Here is a 23,179-nt window from a genome sequence, read left to right as displayed (position 1 = left end):
TTCTAAACCCCATCCCTGTCTCTCTCTCGCACACACACACTCCATGTGGTTCTAAACCCCATCCCTGTCTCTCTCTCGCACACACACACTACATGTGGTTCTAAACCCCATCCCTGTCTCTCTCTCGCACACACACACTCCATGTGGTTCTAAACCCCATCCCTGTCTCTCTCTCTCGCACACACACACTCCATGTGGTTCTAAACCCCATCCCTGTCTCTCTCTCTCGCACACACACACTCCATGTGGTTCTAAACCCCATCCCTGTCTCTCTCTCGCACACACACACTCCATGTGGTTCTAAACCCCATCCCTGTCTCTCTCTCGCTCACACACACTCCATGTGGTTCTAAACCCCATCCCTGTCTCTCTCTCGCTCACACACACTCCATGTGGTTCTAAACCCCATCCCTGTCTCTCTCATCTCCAGAATGGCTCCAGTGAGAAGCGGGAGGTCCGTCAGTTTCAGTTCACTGCGTGGCCCGACCACGGGGTCCCCGAGTACCCCACCCCCTTCCTGGCCTTCCTCCGTCGGGTCAAGACCTGTAACCCCCCAGACGCAGGCCCCATCATCGCCCACTGCAGGTTGGGAGTACTGCACATAACACAGCTACAACTAGTGGATTTCACAGATCTATATGAAAACCATACTTCTACCACTCACTGTTTGGTGCAGGCTTTGGTTTAATCTTTTTCAACTCGTGTTTAATAAGGGCTCTGCTTTGGTTTAATCTTTTTCAAATCGTGTTTATTAAGGGCTCTGCTTTGGTTTAATCTTTTTCAAATCGTGTTTAATAAGGGCTCTGCTTTGGTTTAATCTTTTTCAAATCGTGTTTATTAAGGGCTCTGCTTTGGTTTAATCTTTTTCAAATCGTGTTTATTAAGGGCTCTGCTTTGGTTTAATCTTTTTCAAATCGTGTTTATTAAGGGCTCTGCTTTGGTTTAATCTTTTTCAAATCGTGTTTAATAAGGGCTCTGCTTTGGTTTAATCTTTTTCAAATCGTGTTTAATAAGGGCTCTGCTTTGGTTTAATCTTTTTCAACTTGTGTTTAATAAGGGCTCTGCTTTGGTTTAATCTTTTTCAACTTGTGTTTATTAAGGGCTCTGCTTTGGTTTAATCTTTTTCAAATCGTGTTTAATAAGGGCTCTGCTTTGGTTTAATCTTTTTCAACTTGTGTTTAATAAGGGCTCTGCATTTGGTTTAATCTTTTTCAAATCGTGTTTAATAAGGGCTCTGCTTTGGTTTAATCTTTTTCAACTCGTGTTTAATAAGGACTCTGCTTTGGTTTAATCTTTTTCAACTCGTGTTTAATAAGGGCTCTGCTTTGGTTTAATCTTTTTCAAATCGTGTTTAATAAGGGCTCTGCTTTGGTTTAATCTTTTTCAACTCGTGTTTAATAAGGACTCTGCTTTGGTTTAATCTTTTTCAACTTGTGTTTATTAAGGATTCTGCTTTGGTTTAATCCTATTCAACTAGTGTTTAATAAGGACTCTGCTTTGGTTTAATCTTTTTCAACTTGTGTTTAATAAGGGCTCTGCTTTGGTTTAATCATATTCAACTAGTGTTCAATAAGGACTCTGCTTTGGTTTAATCCTATTCAAATAGTGTTCAATAAGGACTCTGCTTTGGTTTAATCGTATTCAAATAGTGTTCAATAAGGACTCTGCCTTGGTTTAATCCTATTCAACTAGTGTTTAATAAGGACTCTGCCTTGGTTTAATCTTTTTCAACTAGTGTTTAATAAGGACTCTGCCTTGGTTTAATCCTATTCAAATAGTGTTCAATAAGGACTCTGCCTTGGTTTAATCCTATTAAACTAGTGTTCAATAAGGACTCTGCCTTGGTTTAATCCTATTCAACTAGTGTTTAATTAAGGACTCTCGTTAGTTGAAGCAGGTGTGTTGAGTTATCTTCTCTTTGTTCCAATGAACCATGGACCCAGCACTTGAAAATACTTTTTTTTTTGTAATAAAAAACAACATTTACTTATTCTCTTAGATCACAAAATCCTTGTTATAGATCTCTCAAACTCAAATCTGGACCTGGAAGCCAGTTCCACTGCTTGTTTTCATTGTTCTCCTCTAATTAGGGACACGTGTAGACCTGGCACACCAGGTGGGTGATTCCCCTCTAACCAGGGACTGATGTAGACCTGGCACACCAGGTGGGTGATTCCCCTCTAAACAGGGACTGATGTAGACCTGGCACACCAGGTGGGTGATTCCCCTCTAACCAGGGACTGATGTAGACCTGGCACACCAGGTGGGTGATTCCCCTCTAACCAGGGACTGATGTAGACCTGGCACACCAGGTGGGTGATTCCCCTCTAACCAGGGACTGATGTTGACCTGGCACACCAAGTGGGTGCAATTCATTATCAGGTAGACCAGAAAACCAGCGTGATCCTGACCTCGTAGGGTAAGAGTTGAGTACTCCTGCTATATAGGGCATTCTGAAAGTAGTCAGACCCCTTGACTTTTTCCACATTTTGTTACGTTACAGCCTTATCTCAAAAATGATTAAATTGTTTTTTCTCCCATCAATCTACACACAATACCCCATAATAACAAAGCAAGAACAGGTTTTTCTAATTTTTTATACATTTATTACAAATAAAAACTGAAATATCACATTTACATAAGTATTCAGACCCTTTACTCAGTACTTTGTTGAATAATTCTTATTGGGTATGAGGCTACAAGCTTGGCACACCTGTATTTGGGTAGTTTCGCCCATTTTTCTCTGCAGATCCTCTAAAGCTCTGTCAAGTTGGATGGGGAGCATCGCTGCACAGCTATTTTCAGGTCTCTTCAGAGATGTTAGTTTGGGTTCAAGTCTGGGCTCTGGCTGGGCCTCTCAAGAACTTTCAGAGACTTGTCCCAAAGCCACTACTGCGTTGTCTTGGCGGTCTGCTTAGGGTCGTTGTCCTGTTGGAAGGTGAACCTTCGCCGCAGTGTGTGGTTCTGAGCGTTCTTGGAGCAGGTTTTCATCAAGGATCTCTCTGTACATTGCTCCGTTCATCTTTCCCTCGATCCTGACTAGTCTCCCAGTCCCTGCCACTGAAAAACATCCCCACAGCACGATGCTGCCACCACCATGCTTCACCGTAGGGATGGTGCCAGATTTCCTCCAGACGTGACGCTTGGCATTCAGGCCAAAGAGTTCAATCTTGGTTTCATCAGACCAGAGAATCTTGTTTCTCATGGTCTGAGAGTCCTTTAGGTGCCCTTTGTTAAACTACAAGTGGGTTGTTATGTGCCTTTTACTCAGGAGTGGCTTCCGTCTGGCCTCTCTACCAAAAAGGCCTGGTTGGTGGAGTGGGGAAGATATGGTTGTCCTTCTGGAAGATTCTCCCATCTCCACAGAGGAACTCTGGAGCTCAGTCAGAGTGACCATCGGGTTCTTGGTCACCTCCCTGACCAAGTCCCTTCTCCCCTGATTGCTCAGTTTGGCTGGGCGCCCAGCTCTAGGAAGTCTTGGTGGTTATAAACTTCTTCCATTTAAGAATGATGGAGGTCACTGTGTTCTTGGGGATCTATAATCCTGCAGACATTTTTTGGTACAGTTCCAGAGATCTGTGCCTCGACACAATCCTGTCTCGGAGCTCTACGGACAATTCCTTCCACCTCGTGGCTTGGTTTTTGTTCTAACATGCACTGCCAACTGTGGGACCTTATATAGACAGGTGTGTGCCTTTTCCAAATCATGTCCAATCAATTGAATTTACCACAGGTGGACTCCAATCAAGTTGTAGAAACATCTCAAGGATGAATAATGGAAACAGGATGCACCTGAGCTCAATTACAAGTCTCATAGCAAAAGGTGTGAATACTTGCGTAAATAAGGTATTTCTGTGTGTGTACACGGTTCAATGAATATATCCAGCCAGACAGTGCTGGTAGAACAGTAGTAGTGGTAAGTAAAGTAAAAGTCACAGCTACCCAGTGTTTTAAAGCGAGACTGCAGGAGTCACTAATACACACACACACCCTTCCTCTCACTCTCTGTGTCTCTGTTTCCCTAACCCTTACTTTCTCCATCTCTCTCTCTCTCTCTCTCTCTCTCTCTCTCTCTCTCTCTCTCTCTCTCTCTCTCTCTCTCTCTCTCTCTCTCTCTCTCTCTCTCTCTCTCTCTCTCTATCATATTGTCTCTCTCTCTCTCTCATATTGTCTCTCTCTCTCATATTGTCTCTCTCTCTCTCATATTGTCTCTCTCTCTCTCTCTCTCTCTCTCACTCTCTCTCTCTCATATTGTCTCTCTCTCTCTCTCATATTGTCTCTCTCCCTCTCTCTCTCTCTCATATTGTCTCTCTCTCTCATATTGTCTCTCTCTCTCTCTCTCTCTCATATTGTCTCTCTCTCTCATATTGTCTCTCTCTCTCTCTCTCATATTCTCTCTCTCTCTCTCTCTCTCTCTCTCATATTGTCTCTCTCTCTCTCTCTCTCTCTCTCTCTCATATTGTCTCTCTCTCTCTCTCTCTCTCTCTCTCTCATATTGCACCTTATAATCATCTCCTCCTCTCTTCAACCCTGTCTTTGTTATTTTATCTTCCCTCTCTTCTTCCCCTTTTCCTCCCTGACCCCTTGCCTCCCTCCTTCCTTCTCTCTCAAATTCATATTCCAACTTTATTTGCTCATGGTAAGAGCACCTTCTAATGGATTGAAAGTTAGTTTGACTGGATCAGGCAAACATTACACAATAAAGGGGAATTACAATTTCATCACAGATCACATTTGAATCTGTCTTTTTTATGATTTATGCACATCTATCACTCCAGTGTTAATTTTCTCTCTCTGTCTTTCTCCTCCCCCCAACCCCCCCCCCTGTCTCTCTGTCTTTCTCCTCCCCCCACCCCTGTCTCTCTATCTCTCCTCCCCCAACTCTGTCTCTCTATCTTTCTTCCCCCTCCTCTGTCTCTCTGTCTTTCTCCCTCCCCCTCCCCTGTCTCTCTATCTTTCTCCCCCTCTCCCCTGTCTCTCTGTCTTTCTCCTCCCCCTCCCCTGTCTCTCTATCTTCCCCCCTCCCCCCCTCCCCTGTCTCTCTGTCTTTCTCCCCCTCCCCTGTCTCTCTATCTTTCCACACCCCCTGTCTCTCTGTCTTTCTCCCCCTCCCCTGTCTCTCTGTCTTCCCCCCTCCCCTGTCTCTCTATCTTTCTCCCCCTCCCCTGTCTCTCTGTCTTTCTCCTCCCCCTCCCCTGTCTCTCTATCTTCCCCCCTCCCCTGTCTCTCTGTCTTTCTCCTCCCCCTCCCCTGTCTCTCTGTCTTCCCCTCCCTGTCTCTCTGTCTTTCCCCCCCCCCTCCCCTGTCTCTCTATCTTCCCCCCTCCCCTGTCTCTCTGTCTTTCTCCCCCTCCCCTGTCTCTCTATTTTTCTCCCCCCTTTCTCTCTGTCTTTCCCCCCCCCCCCCCCTGTCTCTCTATCTCCCCCTCCCCCCTCCCCTGTCTGTCTGTCTGTCTTTCTCCCCCCCCTGTCTCTCTATCTTCCCCCCCTCCCCCTTCCCCTGTCTCTCTGTCTTTCTCCCCCCCCTCCCCTGTCTCTCTATCTTCCCCCCCCTGTCTCTCTGTCTTTCTCCCCCCCCCTGTCTCTCTGTCTTTCTCCCCCCCCCTGTCTCTCTATCTTTCTCCCCCTCCCCTGTCTCTCTATCTTTCTCCCCCCCCTCCCCTGTCTCTCTGTCTTTCTCCTCCACCCCCTCCCCTGTCTCTCTGTCTTTCTCCTCCACCCCCTCCCTGTCTCTCTATCTCCCCCCCCCCTGTCTCTCTGTCTTTCTCCCCCCTCCCCTGTCTCTCTATCTTTCTCCCCCCTCCCCTGTCTCTCTGTCTTTCTCCTCCCCCACCCCTGTCTCTGTCTCTCTATCTTCTCCCCCCTGTCTCTCTGTCTTTCTCCTCCCCCAGTGCGGGCGTGGGGAGGACGGGCTGCTTCATTGTGATCGATGCCATGCTGGAGCGTATCAAGCATGAGAAAACAGTGGACATCTATGGCCACGTGACCCTGATGCGTTCGCAGCGGAACTACATGGTGCAGACGGAGGACCAGTACAGCTTTAACCACGACGCGTTGCTGGAGGCGGTGGCGTGCGGCAACACGGAGGTGGCGGCCAGGAGCCTGTTCTCCTACATCCAGAAGCTGGCCCAGGTGGAGACGGGCGAGCACGTCACCGGCATGGAACTGGAGTTTAAGGTAGGCCATAGACATACACTGTAGACAAATCCTAACCCCATCACAATGAATGGAATAAAACATTTGAATAGACAGCTTATTATACCGCGTTCAAGTGAGCTTTCATTTCAACCATTCACCTGTTTGCTCATACCACTCAATACCGTTGTCTGTTGAAGAGGTAGACATGGAATAGTTAAGCAGTGCTCTTTGTCTAATGCTGCGAATGCATTTCTGAAGGATTTCAAACAATAGGCTCCAGATAGAACAACTTTGTGATCAGTGCATAGACTCGAAACGAAGGATTTTTCTGACAAATACCGCTTAGATGAGAACCCCATTACCAACACCTGGAAGGGCATGGAGTCTGGCCAAACACCAACGATCCAATCTAAACTTTAATGTCCCCCCCATACAATAACACACTTTACCTTGAATTACACATGTACACTCACCCTATCTCGCCCCAAAATAATTTCTAATATACCCGACCAGGGCTGTTACGGTGACCTTATTACCTCCACACCGGCGGTCACGAGTCATGACGGCAGTCAAATGACTGCCTGTGACTGTTTAGTCATGGTAATGAGGCTTCTCCAAGCTCTGATGCTGCTGATGGTCATTAGTAGCCTACCAAACTTGATAACTGCCTGGTACTCAGCCCTCTATTGTTCCTCTAATCACTCTGACATCAATGCAAATGTTTTTGAAAATCAAACACTTCAAAAGAGCCCATGAGCTCATGTTGCGCAACATTTCTTTAGGCTATGCAATTGTGTGAGAAAACAGAGTGATGGCCTCTACTAAAAAGAGGAGGATCCGATCAGCTTCCTATAAGCTAGGCCTACTATATTTATTTCTCAACTTTTCTAATATTAAGCACATTGCTTCTCTTTATAATAGGAGTATAGTGTACCTGCCTTGCATGAGAATGAAGCAGGGAAAAGCATCCTCCATTTGCTATTTAAGTGCATACTGTGGATGTATTTTTGTAATGCATAATCGCATTTGCAGTCATATTTGAGAATGCTGTTGTTGTTTTTTAAATTTGTGCTAATAGCCTACTGCCATGTGCGCATTGCTGTACATATGATGTGAAGAAATAGCCTGATAGTTTATCAACATTTTAAGGCAAACGTTCTGATCTGTTGCATCAGGCTCATTGCTTAAAACAGCTTTTTTGATACTGGTGGTTGTATTAATTTGGGATCTATCGCATCTCACAACTGGCCCTGACTATGTTTGGAATATTACTTTCTAGCACAGAATAGAATAGGTCAACTTTTGTACTATAGATTGACATAGGCTAGTGCTTTTGCTGTTCCTCTTGTTTGCTGACAAAAAGTAAATGACAGTTTTTCCAATATCTTCAATATGCACTTTGGAATTGGATTAGGACCCGCACAGTTGCGTGCCCGATGTGTCTATGTGTCTGTCTTCACTTGTAGCCTGTGAGAAAGACCCGATCACGTGACAGAGAGCCATGTGAGTGAGAGGTGCTTCGGTACGCAGCCGGGAGAAGAGAATTATAATTATTATAATTATTATATTCAGCCCAAGGGCACAAAGGCCACCGACTGCAAAAAGCATGGATTTCTTGGGGGGGCATTACATCCACACAAAGGGGATGCAGCTGGAAAAATCTAGGCATTATCAAGTGCTTTCAAATTCAAATTGTGAATGAGAGACTGATGAAGTGTGTGTGCAGCCTGCGCAAAAAAAAACAAAGCAGAGCTTTTTTCAAGTCATCATTAGAGTCCCATCATGCAGCCTTAGAACGTATGAATGTTGTAAAAATCAAAACATATAGCCCAACGTTTGTATCACAACTAAGGTTACATAAATAACTCTAATTTAAGCAGATAGGAGGACTTGGTTCTTTGTTAACCGTTCATCACAGAATAGCTGCATTTGGACACTCCCTCAAATCGTTTGGAGAAAATATCCTTTCTATTTAATTCAGCTTTGTTCACTTGTATTCTTCATTGTAGAAAATAATGCCACAGAATACTAAGCAAATCTTGTCTGCTAAATGAACTAGTGTAGCCCAAAGCCATTTGGCATAGCCAGATCAGGACCTAACATAAGGACAACTCAGAGTATGTTATTGCCAGGTTGCAGTTGTAAATGAGAACTTGTTCTCAATTGGCCTACCTGGTTAAATAAAGGTTAAATAAAATAAATTAAAATAAAATAAAAATGTTCTTCTGTTTAAAATATATAAATGTGATGGTGTAGGCTATATTACATGGATTTATTACAGTTTTTAAAATGTAGATGTTCCAAAGGTCTGCATCAGTGGCTTGTAGACTATGTGTGGAAGCCAGGAGATGCTAAATGTGTTTATGTTAATTACCGTGAGTTATTTGCTTGACAATCACCGGCTGATGAAATTTTGCGACCACCACAACCATAGTCTCTCCAGATTTGTTTGATCGGGTTCAAGTCCGTGCTCTGGCCGGGCCACTCAAGGACATTCAGAAACTTGTCCCGAAGCCACACTTGCGTTGTCTTGGCTGTCGTTGTCCTGTTGGAAGTTGAACCTTCCCATAGGCTGGAGATCAGTAAACCATAGTGATCTTTGTCATTGTTTACTAACTACTGCCCACACCAGACCTGGGTTCAAATAGTATTAGTTATTTTTTATTTCACATTCGCTAGCTATGCTCGACTAAGCTTGCCTGGCCCAATGGAACCAATTGAATAGTCCCAAAAGTGCAAATCATGTTCAGCATCATGTCCACTCGGCCAGTTGTAGGCGTCATCACAAGTACAGTATCATTCTGAACTCCTTGTGGAAAGGGGCACGACAGTGGAGAAAACATGGCAGCTAAGGTTGTTTCTATGACTGGAGCATTCCTAGGTGCATGTCTGCCCTTAGGGGAGAAGGGGAAAAGGAGGATCTGGTGCCAGATTGGGTTGTTTCCAAACCATGTTTGGTGTAGCAGCAGCTCTGGGCATCTTTAGACTTGCCAGCCCGTCTCGTGCCCTTCCGAGTGCCTCTATGAAACAGGGATCAAAGGGAGGACAGGAGAGAGGGAAGAGAGGAGAGGAGGGAGACAGGAGAGGGGGAAGAGAGGAGAGGAGGGAGACAGGAGAGGAGGGAGACAGGAGAGAGAGAAGATAGGAGGGAGACAGGAGAGAGGGAAGAGAGGAGAGGAGGGAGACAGGAGAGATGGAAGAGAGGAGAGGAGGGAGACAGGAGAGAGAGAGGAGAAGAGGGAGACAGGAGAGAGGGAGACAGGAGAGAGGGAAGAGAGGAAAGAGGGAAGAGGGGAGAGAGGAGAGAGGGGAGGAGGGAGACCGGAGAGAGGGGAGAGAGGGGAGGAGGGAGACAGGAGAGAGGGAAGAGAGGAGAGGAGGGAGACAGGAGTGAGGGAAGAGAGGAGAGGAGGGAGACAGGAGAGATGGAAGAGAGGAGAGGAGGGAGACAGGAGAGAGAGAGGAGAGGAGGGAGACAGGAGGGAGACAGGAGAGACGGAAGAGAGGAAAGAGGGAAGAGGGGAGAGAGGGGAGGAGGGAGACAGGAGAGAGGGAAGAGAGGAGAGGAGGGAGACAGGAGAGAGGGAAGAGAGGAGAGGAGGGAGACAGGAGAGAGGGAAGAGAGGAGGGGAGGGAGACAGGAGAGAGGGAAGAGAGGAGGGGAGGGAGACAGGAGAGAGAGAAGAGAGGAGAGGAGGGAGACAGGAGAGAGAGAAGAGAGGAGAGGAGGGAGACAGGAGAGAGAGAAGAGGAGGGAGACAGGAGAGAGGGGAGAGGAGGGAGACAGGAGAGTAAGAGAAGAGTAGAGAGGAGGGAGACAGGAGAGAGGGAGACAGGAGAGAGGGAGACAGGAGAGAGGGAGGGGGGAGGGAGGAGAGAGTGCGGGTGCATGTGCGCGTGTCATTATCAAAGACTCCAGTGACCCACTTTTACTTTTTGCAGCGAGAGAGCTTTCTGGTTTACTGCCTTATGGAAAGCCTTCTTTAGAGTTTCAGTTTGATGGTAGCTTGTTAATGTAGTGCCTGAAATCATAGTACCTTACCTCAGAGCAGCTCACACAAGACACACTGCAAAGTGCAGGGCAATGAAAAGAAAATGGGGATTCGAATAAAGGCTGTGCTTTTCGATTTCTCCATCCAGTCATATATTAGGAATACATTCATCAATTAGATATGTCTGCATTTTGAAGGTGCTTTAGCGATCAGCTCAGATCTTTACTACTCTGCAGTCCTTCATCTCTCTCTACTTCTATCATCTCTCCTTCTCTCACTTTCTATCCTTCTCAATGTCACTCCATTCCCCTCCATCCATCCCTCTGTCTCCCATCCCTTCTCCTTACCCCTTACCTCTCACTCTCAAACCTTCCTTTACACCCCTCCCTCTCTCTCTCCACCCCCTTCCCCTCTCTCCCTCCGTTCCTCCATCCACTCTCTCTACAGCGCCTAGCCAACTCCAAGGCCCATACGTCCAGGTTTATCAGTGCCAACCTACCCTGCAACAAGTTCAAGAACCGTCTGGTGAACATCATGCCCTACGAGACCACCCGCGTCTGCCTGCAGCCAATCAGGGGCCTCGAGGGCTCAGACTACATTAACGCCAGCTTCATCGACGGATACAGGTAGGTGGAATGGGTGGGTGTGAGTCGGAAGTGTGTGTAAGTGGGGAGGTGGTAGAACGAGTGAGTGAGTGAGTGAGTGAGTGAGTGAGTGAGTGAGTGAGTGAGTGAGTGAGTGAGTGAGTGAGTGAGTGAGTGAGTGAGTGAGTGAGTGAGTGAGTGAGTGAGTGAGTGAGTGAGTGAGTGAGTGAGTGAGTGAGTGAGTGAGTGAGAGCACGAGTGAGAGCACGAGTGAGAGCACGAGTAAGAGCACGAGTAAGAGCACGAGTGAGAGCACGAGTGAGCGAACAGCAAGTGTGACAATATCAAAATTGCAATAAACCTGTTTCAATGGTTTGATGAAACTGATTAGGGAGCGGACTCCCCCTGCTACATGTCTGACCTGATTGTGTGTTTGTGTTACCAGGCAACAGAAGGCCTACATTGCAACGCAGGGCCCATTGGCAGAGACCACAGAGGACTTCTGGAGGATGATGTGGGAGAACAACTCCACTATTGTAGTCATGCTCACCAAACTCCGAGAGATGGGCAGGGTAGGGAGTCTCTCTCTCTCTCTCTCTCCTCTCCTGTTTCCTTCCTATCCTGTCTTTCTTTCCTGTCTCCCTCCTCTCATCTCTTCTCCCTCTCCTGTCTACCTCTCTCATGTCTCCCTCCTCTCCTGTCTCCCTCTCTCATGTCTCCCTCCTCTCCTCTCTTCTCCCTCTCTCCTGTCCTGTCCTCACCCCCTCACCCCATATCTGGGTGTCTCACTCTCTCTCTCTCTGTGTCCACAGGAAAAGTGTCATCAGTACTGGCCCGCTGAGCGTTCGGCCAGGTACCAGTACTTTGTGGTGGACCCCATGGCTGAGTACAACATGCCCCAGTACATCCTCCGAGAGTTCAAAGTCACCGATGCAAGGGTGAGTATGTGTGTGTTTGTACGTGCGTGCGTCCATCCGTGTGTGTGTGTGTGTGTGTGTGTGTGTGTGTGTGTGTGTGTGTGTGTGTGTGTGTGTGTGTGTGTGTGTGTGCGTGCGTGCGTGCGTGCGTGCGTGCGTGCGTGCGTGCGTGCGTGCGTGCGTGCGTGCGTGCGTGCGTGCCCATCCATGTGTAGGTCCGTGTGTGTTTGTTTGTGTGTGTGTGTGTGTGTGTGTGCGTGCGTGCGTGTGTGTGTTTGACTGCTGTCCTTAGAGATGACTCATTCTATTTCTATTCGTGTCTCTCTGCCTCTTAGAATGGCTCCTACTGTTTATGCCTATCACATGCTCCATTTAACCTTTCACCTGTATCATCAGTGAGGCTGGAGGAAGCCAAACTGATTGTGGCCATTTTTCTCCATCACATGACTATACAGTGCTGATGGGGTAGGTGTCATGCGGGCGATAGTATGATTGCTCTTTATACCACGTTTAATGGGGCAATCCGCTCTTCAAACAACTACAAAGCAGGCACCCTGCCACTGTTTTGGTGAACACCTGAGGGATGAGTTTGGAGATGGTCACAGACGCCTTTTAATTATTTTTTTTCCCATTTTTTTTCTCACCTTTATTTAACTAGGCAAGTCAGTTGGGAACAAATTCCTATTTGACGGCCAAGGAACAGTGGGTTAACTGCCTGTTCAGGGGCAGAACAACAGATTTGCACCTTGTCAGCTCGGGGATTTGAACTTGCAACCTTCCAGTTACTAGCCTCAGCCAATGTTTAGATCACGTGAGAGTTTTCACCTGACGAATATCCTCTTTATCGAAACGCTGTATAAACGTTTTATATACGTTGTATAAGTGTTATTAGGGGCATACAGCGTAAGGTATTTTTATCCATTAACCCAATACCTACGTTTTTTGAAGGATGAACATAGTACCACAACCATTTCTATGATAGTATGATTACCCGTGGTCTGTCTAAGCACCAAGGCCCATTGTATATTATAGACAGCGGCCATTTTGTGTCTAAATGTAGAGTTAACTGTACTGCAGAACACTGGCCTACCTGGGACTTGCGCACATGTTGGATTGCTGCTTGAGCCAGCATGGCGGCTAGTAAGGAGGGCTCATGTTGGTCTGAACCTGGTCTAGCCCTCAGCCCCATGCTACTCCCATACACACAGAGAGTATACCCTCCCCTTAAACTCACACACACACACAGTAAGGAGGGCTCATGTTGGTCTGAACTTGGCCTAGCCCTCAGCCCCATGCTACAGTAAGGAGGGCTCATGTTGGTCTGAACCTGGTCTAGCCCTCAGCACCAAGCTACAGTAAGGAGGGCTCATGTTGGTCTGAACCTGGTCTAGCCCTCAGCACCATGCTACAGTAAGGAGGGCTCATGTTGGTCTGAACCTGGCCTAGCCCTCAGCCCCATGCTACAGTAAGGAGGGCTCATGTTGGTCTGAACTTGGTCTAGCCCTCAGCACCATGCTACAGTAAGGAGGGGTCATGTTGGTCTGAACCTGGCCTAGCCCTCAGCACCATGCTACAGTAAGGAGGGGTCATGTTGGTCTGAACCTGGCCTAGCCCTCAGCACCATGCTACAGTAAGGAGGGCTCATGTTGGTCTGAACCTGGTCTAGCCCTCAGCACCATGCTACAGTAAGGAGGGCTCATGTTGGTCTGAACCTGGTCTAGCCCTCAGCACCATGCTACAGTAAGGAGGGGTCATGTTGGTCTGAACCTGGTCTAGCCCTCAGCACCATGCTACAGTAAGGAGGGCTCATGTTGGTCTGAACCTGGCCGAGCCCTCAGCACCATGCTACAGTAAGGAGGGCTCATGTTGGTCTGAACCTGGTCTAGCCCTCAGCACCATGCTACAGTAAGGAGGGCTCATGTTGGTCTGAACCTGGTCTAGCCCTCAGCACCATGCTACAGTAAGGAGGGCTCATGTTGGTCTGAACCTGGCCTAGCCCTCAGCCCCATGCTACAGTAAGGAGGGCTCATGTTGGTCTGAACTTGGCCTAGCCCTCAGCACCATGCTACAGTAAGGAGGGGTCATGTTGGTCTGAACCTGGCCTAGCCCTCAGCACCATGCTACAGTAAGGAGGGGTCATGTTGGTCTGAACCTGGCCTAGCCCTCAGCACCATGCTACAGTAAGGAGGGGTCATGTTGGTCTGAACCTGGTCTAGCCCTCAGCACCATGCTACAGTAAGGAGGGCTCATGTTGGTCTGAACCTGGCCTAGCCCTCAGCCCCATGCTACAGTAAGGAGGGCTCATGTTGGTCTGAACCTGGCCTAGCCCTCAGCACCATGCTACAGTAAGGAGGGCTCATGTTGGTCTGAACCTGGCCTAGCCCTCAGCACCATGCTACAGTAAGGAGGGCTCATGTTGGTCTGAACCTGGCCTAGCCCTCAGCCCCATGCTACAGTAAGGAGGGCTCATGTTGGTCTGAACCTGGCCTAGCCCTCAGCCCCATGCTACAGTAAGGAGGGGTCATGTTGGTCTGAACTTGGTCTAGCCCTCAGCACCATGCTACAGTAAGGAGGGGTCATGTTGGTCTGAACCTGGCCTAGCCCTCAGCACCATGCTACAGTAAGGAGGGGTCATGTTGGTCTGAACTTGGTCTAGCCCTCAGCACCATGCTACAGTAAGGAGGGGTCATGTTGGTCTGAACCTGGCCTAGCCCTCAGCACCATGCTACAGTAAGGAGGGCTCATGTTGGTCTGAACCTGGTCTAGCCCTCAGCACCATGCTACAGTAAGGAGGGCTCATGTTGGTCTGAACCTGGCCTAGCCCTCAGCACCATGCTACAGTAAGGAGGGCTCATGTTGGTCTGAACCTGGTCTAGCCCTCAGCACCATGCTACAGTAAGGAGGGGTCATGTTGGTCTGAACCTGGTCTAGCCCTCAGCACCATGCTACAGTAAGGAGGGCTCATGTTGGTCTGAACCTGGCCGAGCCCTCAGCACCATGCTACAGTAAGGAGGGCTCATGTTGGTCTGAACCTGGTCTAGCCCTCAGCACCATGCTACAGTAAGGAGGGCTCATGTTGGTCTGAACCTGGTCTAGCCCTCAGCACCATGTTACAGTAAGGAGGGCTCATGTTGGTCTGAACCTGGTCTAGCCCTCAGCACCATGCTACAGTAAGGAGGGCTCATGTTGGTCTGAACCTGGCCTAGCCCTCAGCCCCATGCTACAGTAAGGAGGGCTCATGTTGGTCTGAACTTGGCCTAGCCCTCAGCACCATGCTACAGTAAGTAGGGGTCATGTTGGTCTGAACCTGGCCTAGCCCTCAGCACCATGCTACAGTAAGGAGGGGTCATGTTGGTCTGAACCTGGCCTAGCCCTCAGCACCATGCTACAGTAAGGAGGGCTCATGTTGGTCTGGACCTGGTCTAGCCCTCAGCACCATGCTACAGTAAGGAGGGGTCATGTTGGTCTGAACCTGGCCTAGCCCTCAGCACCATGCTACAGTAAGGAGGGGTCATGTTGGTCTGAACCTGGTCTAGCCCTCAGCACCATGCTACAGTAAGGAGGGGTCATGTTGGTCTGAACCTGGTCTAGCCCTCAGCACCATGCTACAGTAAGGAGGGGTCATGTTGGTCTGAACCTGGCCGAGCCCTCAGCACCATGCTACAGTAAGGAGGGGTCACGTTGGTCTGAACCTGGCCTAGCCCTCAGCCCCATGCTACAGTAAGGAGGGCTCATGTTGGTCTGAACCTGGCCTAGCCCTCAGCCCCATGCTACAGTAAGGAGGGGTCATGTTGGTCTGAACCTGGTCTAGCCCTCAGCCCCATGCTACAGTAAGGAGGGCTCATGTTGGTCTGAACCTGGCCTAGCCCTCAGCCCCATGCTACAGTAAGGAGGGCTCATGTTGGTCTGAACCTGGTCTAGCCCTCAGCACCATGCTACAGTAAGGAGGGGTCATGTTGGTCTGAACCTGGCCTAGCCCTCAGCACCATGCTACAGTAAGGAGGGGTCATGTTGGTCTGAACCTGGTCTAGCCCTCAGCACCATGCTACAGTAAGGAGGGCTCATGTTGGTCTGAACCTGGTCTAGCCCTCAGCACCATGCTACAGTAAGGAGTGTCTGTGAAGGGTGAACTGGAACGGTGGCAGCAGTGGTTCTAGACTGTGTTAATTATGGGCCGAACGCCTAAGCTCCCCTCAAGCAATGAAAGGACCTGTAATCAGAGATGCCCGAAGGAAGAGAGAGAGGCAGACGAGGAGGAGAGAGCGAGAAAGGGAAGAGAGAGAGTAGAGAGAGAGAAAGAGTGAAGAGAGAGGGGAGAGAGAAAGGAGACGAGGCTGGAGACTAGGGAATGTTTTGGCACAGTTTAGGATGTAGCCTCCTCTACTTACCTATCCTTTCTTTCCTGATCGTGGACCTGAAATCACTTTCAAGGTATAAATAGTCAAGTTGAAGCTTATCCACTTGGTTCAATTATCAATGTTCACCGAAGGAAAGGAGACAAGGCTAGGGACTAGGGAATGTTTGAGTATTGCTTTGGGGTGCTGTGTCTTCTCTTCAGCCTCAGCCTCTCCTTCCAAAATCTAATTCAGAGATCATCTTCCTTCCCTCCCGGTGGACTACTGAGATTAAGACACCACTATAATTGACTATCCTTTAGCAGAGATTCAAATTAAGACATTTTCTCAAGAAATCCAGTCTTCACCGATGTGGGTGGCCACCCTCCAATTCACTCCCCCCACCCGTATCCCTCCTCCTCCTTCGATCCATCTGTCAGCTTGCTCCATCGATCTGTCCTCTGTCCAGGATTACCTCATTTAACACGGTGTCCAGAAGAATACGCTTGCCACGCCAGACTCCCTATTGATTTCCTCTAACCGGGACTTATTCTTCGGCAAAAACTACAAGCTAAAATGGATTAAGAGAGTGAGGGAGAGAAAGAGAGAGACGGGGGAGAGAGAGAGAGAGAGAGAGAGAGAAAGAGGGACAAGGAGGGAGCGAGAAAGAGAGACTGAGGGAGTGAGAGAAAGGAAAGACTGTCAGAGAGTTTGAGAATAGTGATATCTGACAGATGTATGTCAGGGGAGACAGTAGTGATAGCCTGACAGATGGATGTTCAGAGGAGACAGTAGTGATAGCCTGACAGATGGATGTTCAGAGGAGACAGTAGTGATAGCCTGACAGATGGATGTCAGAGGAGACAGTAGTGATAGCCTGACAGATGGATGTTCAGAGGAGACAGTAGTGATAGCCTGACAGATGGATGTTCAGAGGAGACAGTAGTGATAGCCTGACAGATGGATGTTCAGAGGAGACAGTAGTGATAGCCTGACAGATGGATGTTCAGTGGAGACAGTAGTGATAGCCTGACAGATGGATGTTCAGTGGAGACAGTAGTGATAGCCTGACAGATGGATGTTCAGAGGAGACAGTAGTGATATCTGACAGATGGATGTTCAGAGGAGACAGTAGTGATAGCCTGACAGATGGATGTCAGAGGAGACAGTAGTGATAGCCTGACAGATGGATGTTCAGAGGAGACAGTAGTGATAGCCTGACAGATGGATGTTCAGAGGAGACAGTAGTGATAGCCTGACAGATGGATGTCAGAGGAGACAGTAGTGATAGCCTGACAGATGGATGTTCAGAGGAGACAGTAGTGATAGCCTGACAGATGGATGTTCAGAGGAGACAGTAGTGATAGCCTGACAGATGGATGTCAGAGGAGACAGTAGTGATAGCCTGACAGATGGATGTTCAGAGGAGACAGTAGTGATAGCCTGACAGATGGATGTTCAGAGGAGACAGTAGTGATAGCCTGACAGATGGATGTTCAGAGGAGACAGTAGTGATAGCCTGACAGATGGATGTCAGAGGAGACAGTAGTGATAGCCTGACAGATGGATGTTCAGAGGAGACAGTAGTGATATCTGACAGATGGATGTTCAGAGGAGACAGTAGTGATAGCCTGACAGATGGATGTCAGAGGAGACAGTAGTGATAGCCTGACAGATGGATGTTCAGAGGAGACAGTAGTGATAGCCTGACAGATGGATGTTCAGAGGAGACAGTAGTGATAGCCTGACAGATGGATGTCAGAGGAGACAGTAGTGATAGCCTGACAGATGGATGTTCAGAGGAGACAGTAGTGATAGCCTGACAGATGGATGTCAGAGGAGACAGTAGTGATAGCCTGACAGATGGATGTCAGGGGAGACAGTAGTGATAGCCTGACAGATGGATGTTCAGAGGAGACAGTAGTGATATCTGACAGATGGATGTTCAGAGGAGACAGTAGTGATAGCCTGACAGATGGATGTTCAGAGGAGACAGTAGTGATAGCCTGACAGATGGATGTTCAGAGGAGACAGTAGTGATAGCCTGACAGATGGATGTTCAGTGGAGACAGTAGTGATAGCCTGACAGATGGATGTTCAGTGGAGACAGTAGTGATAGCCTGACAGATGGATGTTCAGTGGAGACAGTAGTGATAGCCTGACAGATGGATGTTCAGAGGAGACAGTAGTGATATCTGACAGATGGATGTTCAGAGGACAGTAGTGATAGCCTGACAGATGGATGTTCAGAGGAGACAGTAGTGATAGCCTGACAGATGGATGTTCAGAGGAGACAGTAGTGATAGCCTGACAGATGGATGTCAGAGGAGACAGTAGTGATAGCCTGACAGATGGATGTTCAGAGGAGACAGTAGTGATAGCCTGACAGATGGATGTTCAGAGGAGACAGTAGTGATAGCCTGACCGATGGATGTTCAGAGGAGACAGTAGTGATAGCCTGACAGATGGATGTTCAGAGGAGACAGTAGTGATAGCCTGACAGATGGATGTTCAGAGGAGACAGTAGTGATAGCCTGACAGATGGATGTCAGAGGAGACAGTAGTGATAGCCTGACAGATGGATGTTCAGAGGAGACAGTAGTGATAGCCTGACAGATGGATGTTCAGAGGAGACAGGTCATTGTTGTGTTGTATGAGTGTGAAGTTGAACTGGGCTTGTTGTTGTTGAGCGGTCTATCAGACACAGATTGTGACCTGGTGGTTCGCTGACCTCACGTCAGTTTCTCTCCATGGTGTGTGGAATGAAACAGTTATTGTTTCTCAATGTTGGCTTTTACTGACCCACCCCTGTCTCTTCTTCTGTTGTCATCTGTCCTCCCTTACATCTCTCATCCCACCCCTCTCTCTTATTCTGTTGTCATCTGTCCTCCCTTACCTCTCTCACCCCACCCCTCTCTCTTCTTCTGTTGTCATCTGTCCTCCCCCCTTACCTCTCTCATCCCACCCCTCTCTCTTCTTCTATTGTCATCCGTCCTCCTCCCTTACCTCTCTCATCCCACCCCTCTCTCTTCTTCTATTGTCATCCGTCCTCCTCCCTTACCTCTCTCTTCCTCTTTCCATCCATTCTTTTCCCTCTCCTTCCACTCACTCAGGACGGGCAGTCCAGGACAGTTCGTCAGTTCCAGTTCACTGATTGGCCGGAGCAGGGGGTACCCAAGTCAGGAGAAGGCTTCATAGACTTCATAGGCCAGGTGCACAAAACCAAGGAGCAGTTTGGCCAGGACGGACCCATCTCTGTCCACTGCAGGTGAGGATCTTTTGTGTGTGTGTGTAGATCTGGGTAAGAGTGTGTAGGCATCCAGCTCCCAGAATGTTAAAGGGATTACAACCAGCCCCCCACCGTGCAGGTCTTAAATATCCTCCATAGACATCATATCTCTCTCTCTCTCTAATTGATCACTCAGAGAGGCAGACTCCTGGTATTTGTAAAGAGGAAGCCATTTGGTTCAACAGAAGAAGTCCACTTTGCATCCTTTTTCCTTTGCAAAGTCACCAAACACTATCCTGTTCCCAGATCTGTTTGTGCTGTATAGCCAACTCCTATGGTTGCATTAACAGATCTTAGACCAGGCTAACCAAACACCAGATCTACCTATATGGACATTGTTATGATGACACCAGTCATTGACTATAACCTTTAAGAGCTCGGTCATCTCGGTTAACAAATGTATTCCGTAATTGTTGAGATAGTTGCGGGCCAAATGTCCTCTCCCCTTCTGAAATTCAAAAGATGAAAAATCGAGAATTTGTCCAAATAATCAGTGAGGAAAAACCCTGAATCTACTGCTGCTCATTATCTCACGCATCCTGTTGTATAATCACAGATCAACAGCACCATTTATGTTTACGTAGTCTGCCCACAAGAGATTGAGAGAGAAGGCTGTGTTTAAGGAAGCTGCAGTAAGGCAGAGTTGTTATTCTCGACAGACAGACAGACAGACAGACAGACAGACAGACAGACAGACAGACAGACAGACAGACAGACAGACAGACAGACAGACAGACAGACAGACAGACAGACAGACAGACAGACAGACAGACAGACAGACAGACAGACAGACAGACAGACAGACAGACAGACAGACAGACAGATAGACAGACAGACAGATCCCAGCAGCCTACTAGAAGATGCACAGCTAATGCGAGACTGGAGGAAGCATGTCTTTGAGACACTGTCTGCATCCAGTACCCTATATAGTGCACTACTTTTGACTAGGGCCCATATTTTTATTTACTTATTTTATTTCACCTTTATTTAACCATGTAGGCTAGTTGAGAACACCTTTATTTAACCATGTAGGCTAGTTGAGAACACCTTTATTTAACCATGTAGGCTAGTTGAGAACACCTTTATTTAACCAGGTAGGCTAGTTGAGAACACCTTTATTTAACCATGTAGGCTAGTTGAGAACACATTTATTTAACCATGTAGGCTAGTTGAGAACACCTTTATTTAACCATGTAGACTAGTTGAGAACACCTTTATTTAACCATGTAGGCTAGTTGAGAACACATTTATTTAACCATGTAGGCTAGTTGAGAACACCTTTATTTAACCATGTAGGCTAGTTGAGAACACCTTTATTTAACCATGTAGGCTAGTTGAGAACACCTTTATTTAACCATGTAGGCTAGTTGAGAACACCTTTATTTAACCATGTAGGCTAGTTGAGAACACCTTTATTTAACCATGTAGGCTAGTTGAGAACACCTTTATTTAACCATGTAGACTAGTTGAGAACACCTTTATTTAACCAGGTAGGCTAGTTGAGAACACCTTTATTTAACCAGGTAGGCTAGTTGAGAACACCTTTATTTAACCAGGTAGGCTAGTTGAGAACACCTTTATTTAACCAGGTAGGCTAGTTGAGAACAAGTTCTCATTTGCAACTGCGACCTGGCCAAGATAAAGCATAGCAGTATGAACAGACAACACAGAGTTACACAAGTCGCTCTGGATAAGAGCGTCTGCTAAATGACTTAAATGTAAATGTAAATGAGTAAACAAGTAACAAGTCAATAACACAGTAGAAAAAAAGGGGAGTCTATATACAATGTGTGCAAAAGGCATGAGGAGGTAGGCGAATAATTACAATATTGCAGATTAACACTGGAGTGATAAATGATCAGATGATCATGTACAGGTAGAGATATTGGTGTGCAAAAGAGCAGAAAAGTAAATAAATAAAAACAGTATGGGGATGAGGTAGGTGAAAATGGGTGGGCTATTTACCAATAGATTATGTACAGCTGCAGCGATCGGTTAGCTGCTCAGATAGCTGATGTTTGAAGTTGGTGAGGGAGATAAAAGTCTCCAACTTCAGCGATTTTTGCAGTTCGTTCCAGTCACAGGCAGCAGAGTACTGGAACGAAAGGCGGCCGAATGAGGTGTTGGCTTTAGGGATGATCAGTGAGATACACCTGCTGGAGCGCGTGCTACGGATGGGTGTTGCCATCGTGACCAGTGAACTGAGATAAGGCGGAGCTTTACCTAGCATGGCCTTGTAGATGACCTGGAGCCAGTGGGTCTGGCGACGAATATGTAGTGAGGGCCAGCCGACTAGAGCATACAAGTCGCAGTGGTGGGTAGTATAAGGTGCTTTAGTGACAAAACGGATGGCACTGTGATAAACTGCATCCAGTTTGCTGAGTAGAGTGTTGGAAGCAATTTTGTAGATGACATCGCCGAAGTCGAGGATCGGTAGGATAGTCAGTTTTACTAGGGTAAGCTTGGCAGCGTGAGTGAAGGAGGCTTTGTTGCGGAATAGAAAGCCGACTCTTGATTTGATTTTCGATTAGAGATGTTTGATATGGGTCTGGAAGGAGAGTTTGCAGTCTAGCCAGACACCTAGGTACTTATAGGTGTCCACATATTCAAGGTCGGAACCATCCAGTGTGGTGATGCTAGTCGGGCATGCGGGTGCAGGCAGCGATCGGTTGAAAAGCATGCATTTGGTTTTACTAGCGTTTAAGAGCAGTTGGAGGCCACAGAAGGAGTGTTGTATGGCATTGAAGCTCGTTTGGAGGTTAGATAGCACAGTGTCCAATGACGGGCCGAAAGTATATAGAATGGTGTCGTCTGCATAGAGGTGGATCAGGGAATCACCCGCAGCAAGAGCAACATCATTGATATATACAGAGAAAAGAGTCGGCCCGAGAATTGAACCCTGTGGCACCCCCATAGAGACTGCCAGAGGACCGGACAGCATGCCCTCCGATTTGACACACTGAACTCTGTCTGCAAAGTAATTGGTGAACCAGGCAAGGCAGTCATCCGAAAAACCGAGGCTACTGAGTCTGCCGATAAGAATCTGGTGATTGACAGAGTCGAAAGCCTTGGCAAGGTCGATGAAGACGGCTGCACAGTACTGTCTTTTATCGATGGCGGTTATGATGTCGTTTAGTAGCTTGAGTGTGGCTGAGGTGCACCCGTGACCGGCTCGGAAACCAAATTCCTTAGCGGAGAAGGTACGGTGGGATTCAAGATGGTCAGTGACCTGTTTGTTGACTTGGCTTTCGAAGACCTTAGATAGGCAGGGCAGAATGGATATAGGTCTGTAACAGTTTGGGTCCAGGGTGTCTCCCCCTTTGAAGAGGGGGATGACTGCAGCAGCTTTCCAATCCTTGGGGATCTCAGACGATATGAAAGAGAGGTTGAACAGGCTGGTAATAGGGGTTGCGACAATGGCGGCGGATAGTTTCAGAAATAGAGGGTCCAGATTGTCAAGCCCAGCTGATTTATACGGGTCCAGGTTTTGCAGCTCTTTCAGAACATCTGTTATCTGGATTTGGGTAAAGGAGAACCTGGAGAGGCTTGGGCGAGGAGCTGCGGTTGGGCCGGAGCTGTTGGCCGAGGTTGGAGTAGCCAGGCGGAAGGCATGGCCAGCCGTTGAGAAATGCTTGTTGAAGTTTTCGATAATCATGGATTTGTCGGTGGTGACCGTGTTCCCTAGCCTCAGTGCAGTGGGCAGCTGGGAGGAGGTGCTCTTGTTCTCCATGTACTTCACAGTGTCCCAGAACTTTTTGGAGTTGGAGCTACAGGATGCAAACTTCTGCCTGAAGAAGCTGGCCTTAGCATTCCTGACTGACTGTGTGTATTGGTTCCTGACTTCCCTGAACAGTTGCATATCGCGGGGACTGTTCGATGCTATTGCAGTCCGCCACAGGATGTTTTTGTGCTGGTCGAGGGCAGTC

The 23,179-nt window shown here is 47.8% G+C and overlaps 1 protein-coding gene across 22 annotated transcripts in view; it reads left to right on the top strand.

The window, feature by feature from the left end:
- Positions 1 to 23,179, top strand: part of ptprsa (protein tyrosine phosphatase receptor type Sa) — a 449,805-nt gene that overhangs the window by 413,887 nt on the left and 12,739 nt on the right. For all 22 annotated transcript variants that reach the window (XM_046301062.1, XM_046301171.1, XM_046301161.1 and 19 more), the window contains 6 exons: positions 431 to 585; positions 5,891 to 6,176; positions 10,577 to 10,755; positions 11,159 to 11,285; positions 11,526 to 11,651; positions 19,078 to 19,232. In XM_046301062.1, the coding sequence (XP_046157018.1) occupies positions 431 to 585; positions 5,891 to 6,176; positions 10,577 to 10,755; positions 11,159 to 11,285; positions 11,526 to 11,651; positions 19,078 to 19,232 (1,028 nt within the window). The remainder of the gene's footprint in view (positions 1 to 430; positions 586 to 5,890; positions 6,177 to 10,576; positions 10,756 to 11,158; positions 11,286 to 11,525; positions 11,652 to 19,077; positions 19,233 to 23,179) is intronic.

The sequence above is a fragment of the Oncorhynchus gorbuscha genome, linkage group LG02 (assembly GCF_021184085.1).
Source record: "Oncorhynchus gorbuscha isolate QuinsamMale2020 ecotype Even-year linkage group LG02, OgorEven_v1.0, whole genome shotgun sequence".
Taxonomy (NCBI): Eukaryota; Metazoa; Chordata; class Actinopteri; order Salmoniformes; family Salmonidae; genus Oncorhynchus; species Oncorhynchus gorbuscha.
This window is presented reverse-complemented; position numbering and strand designations above follow the sequence as displayed.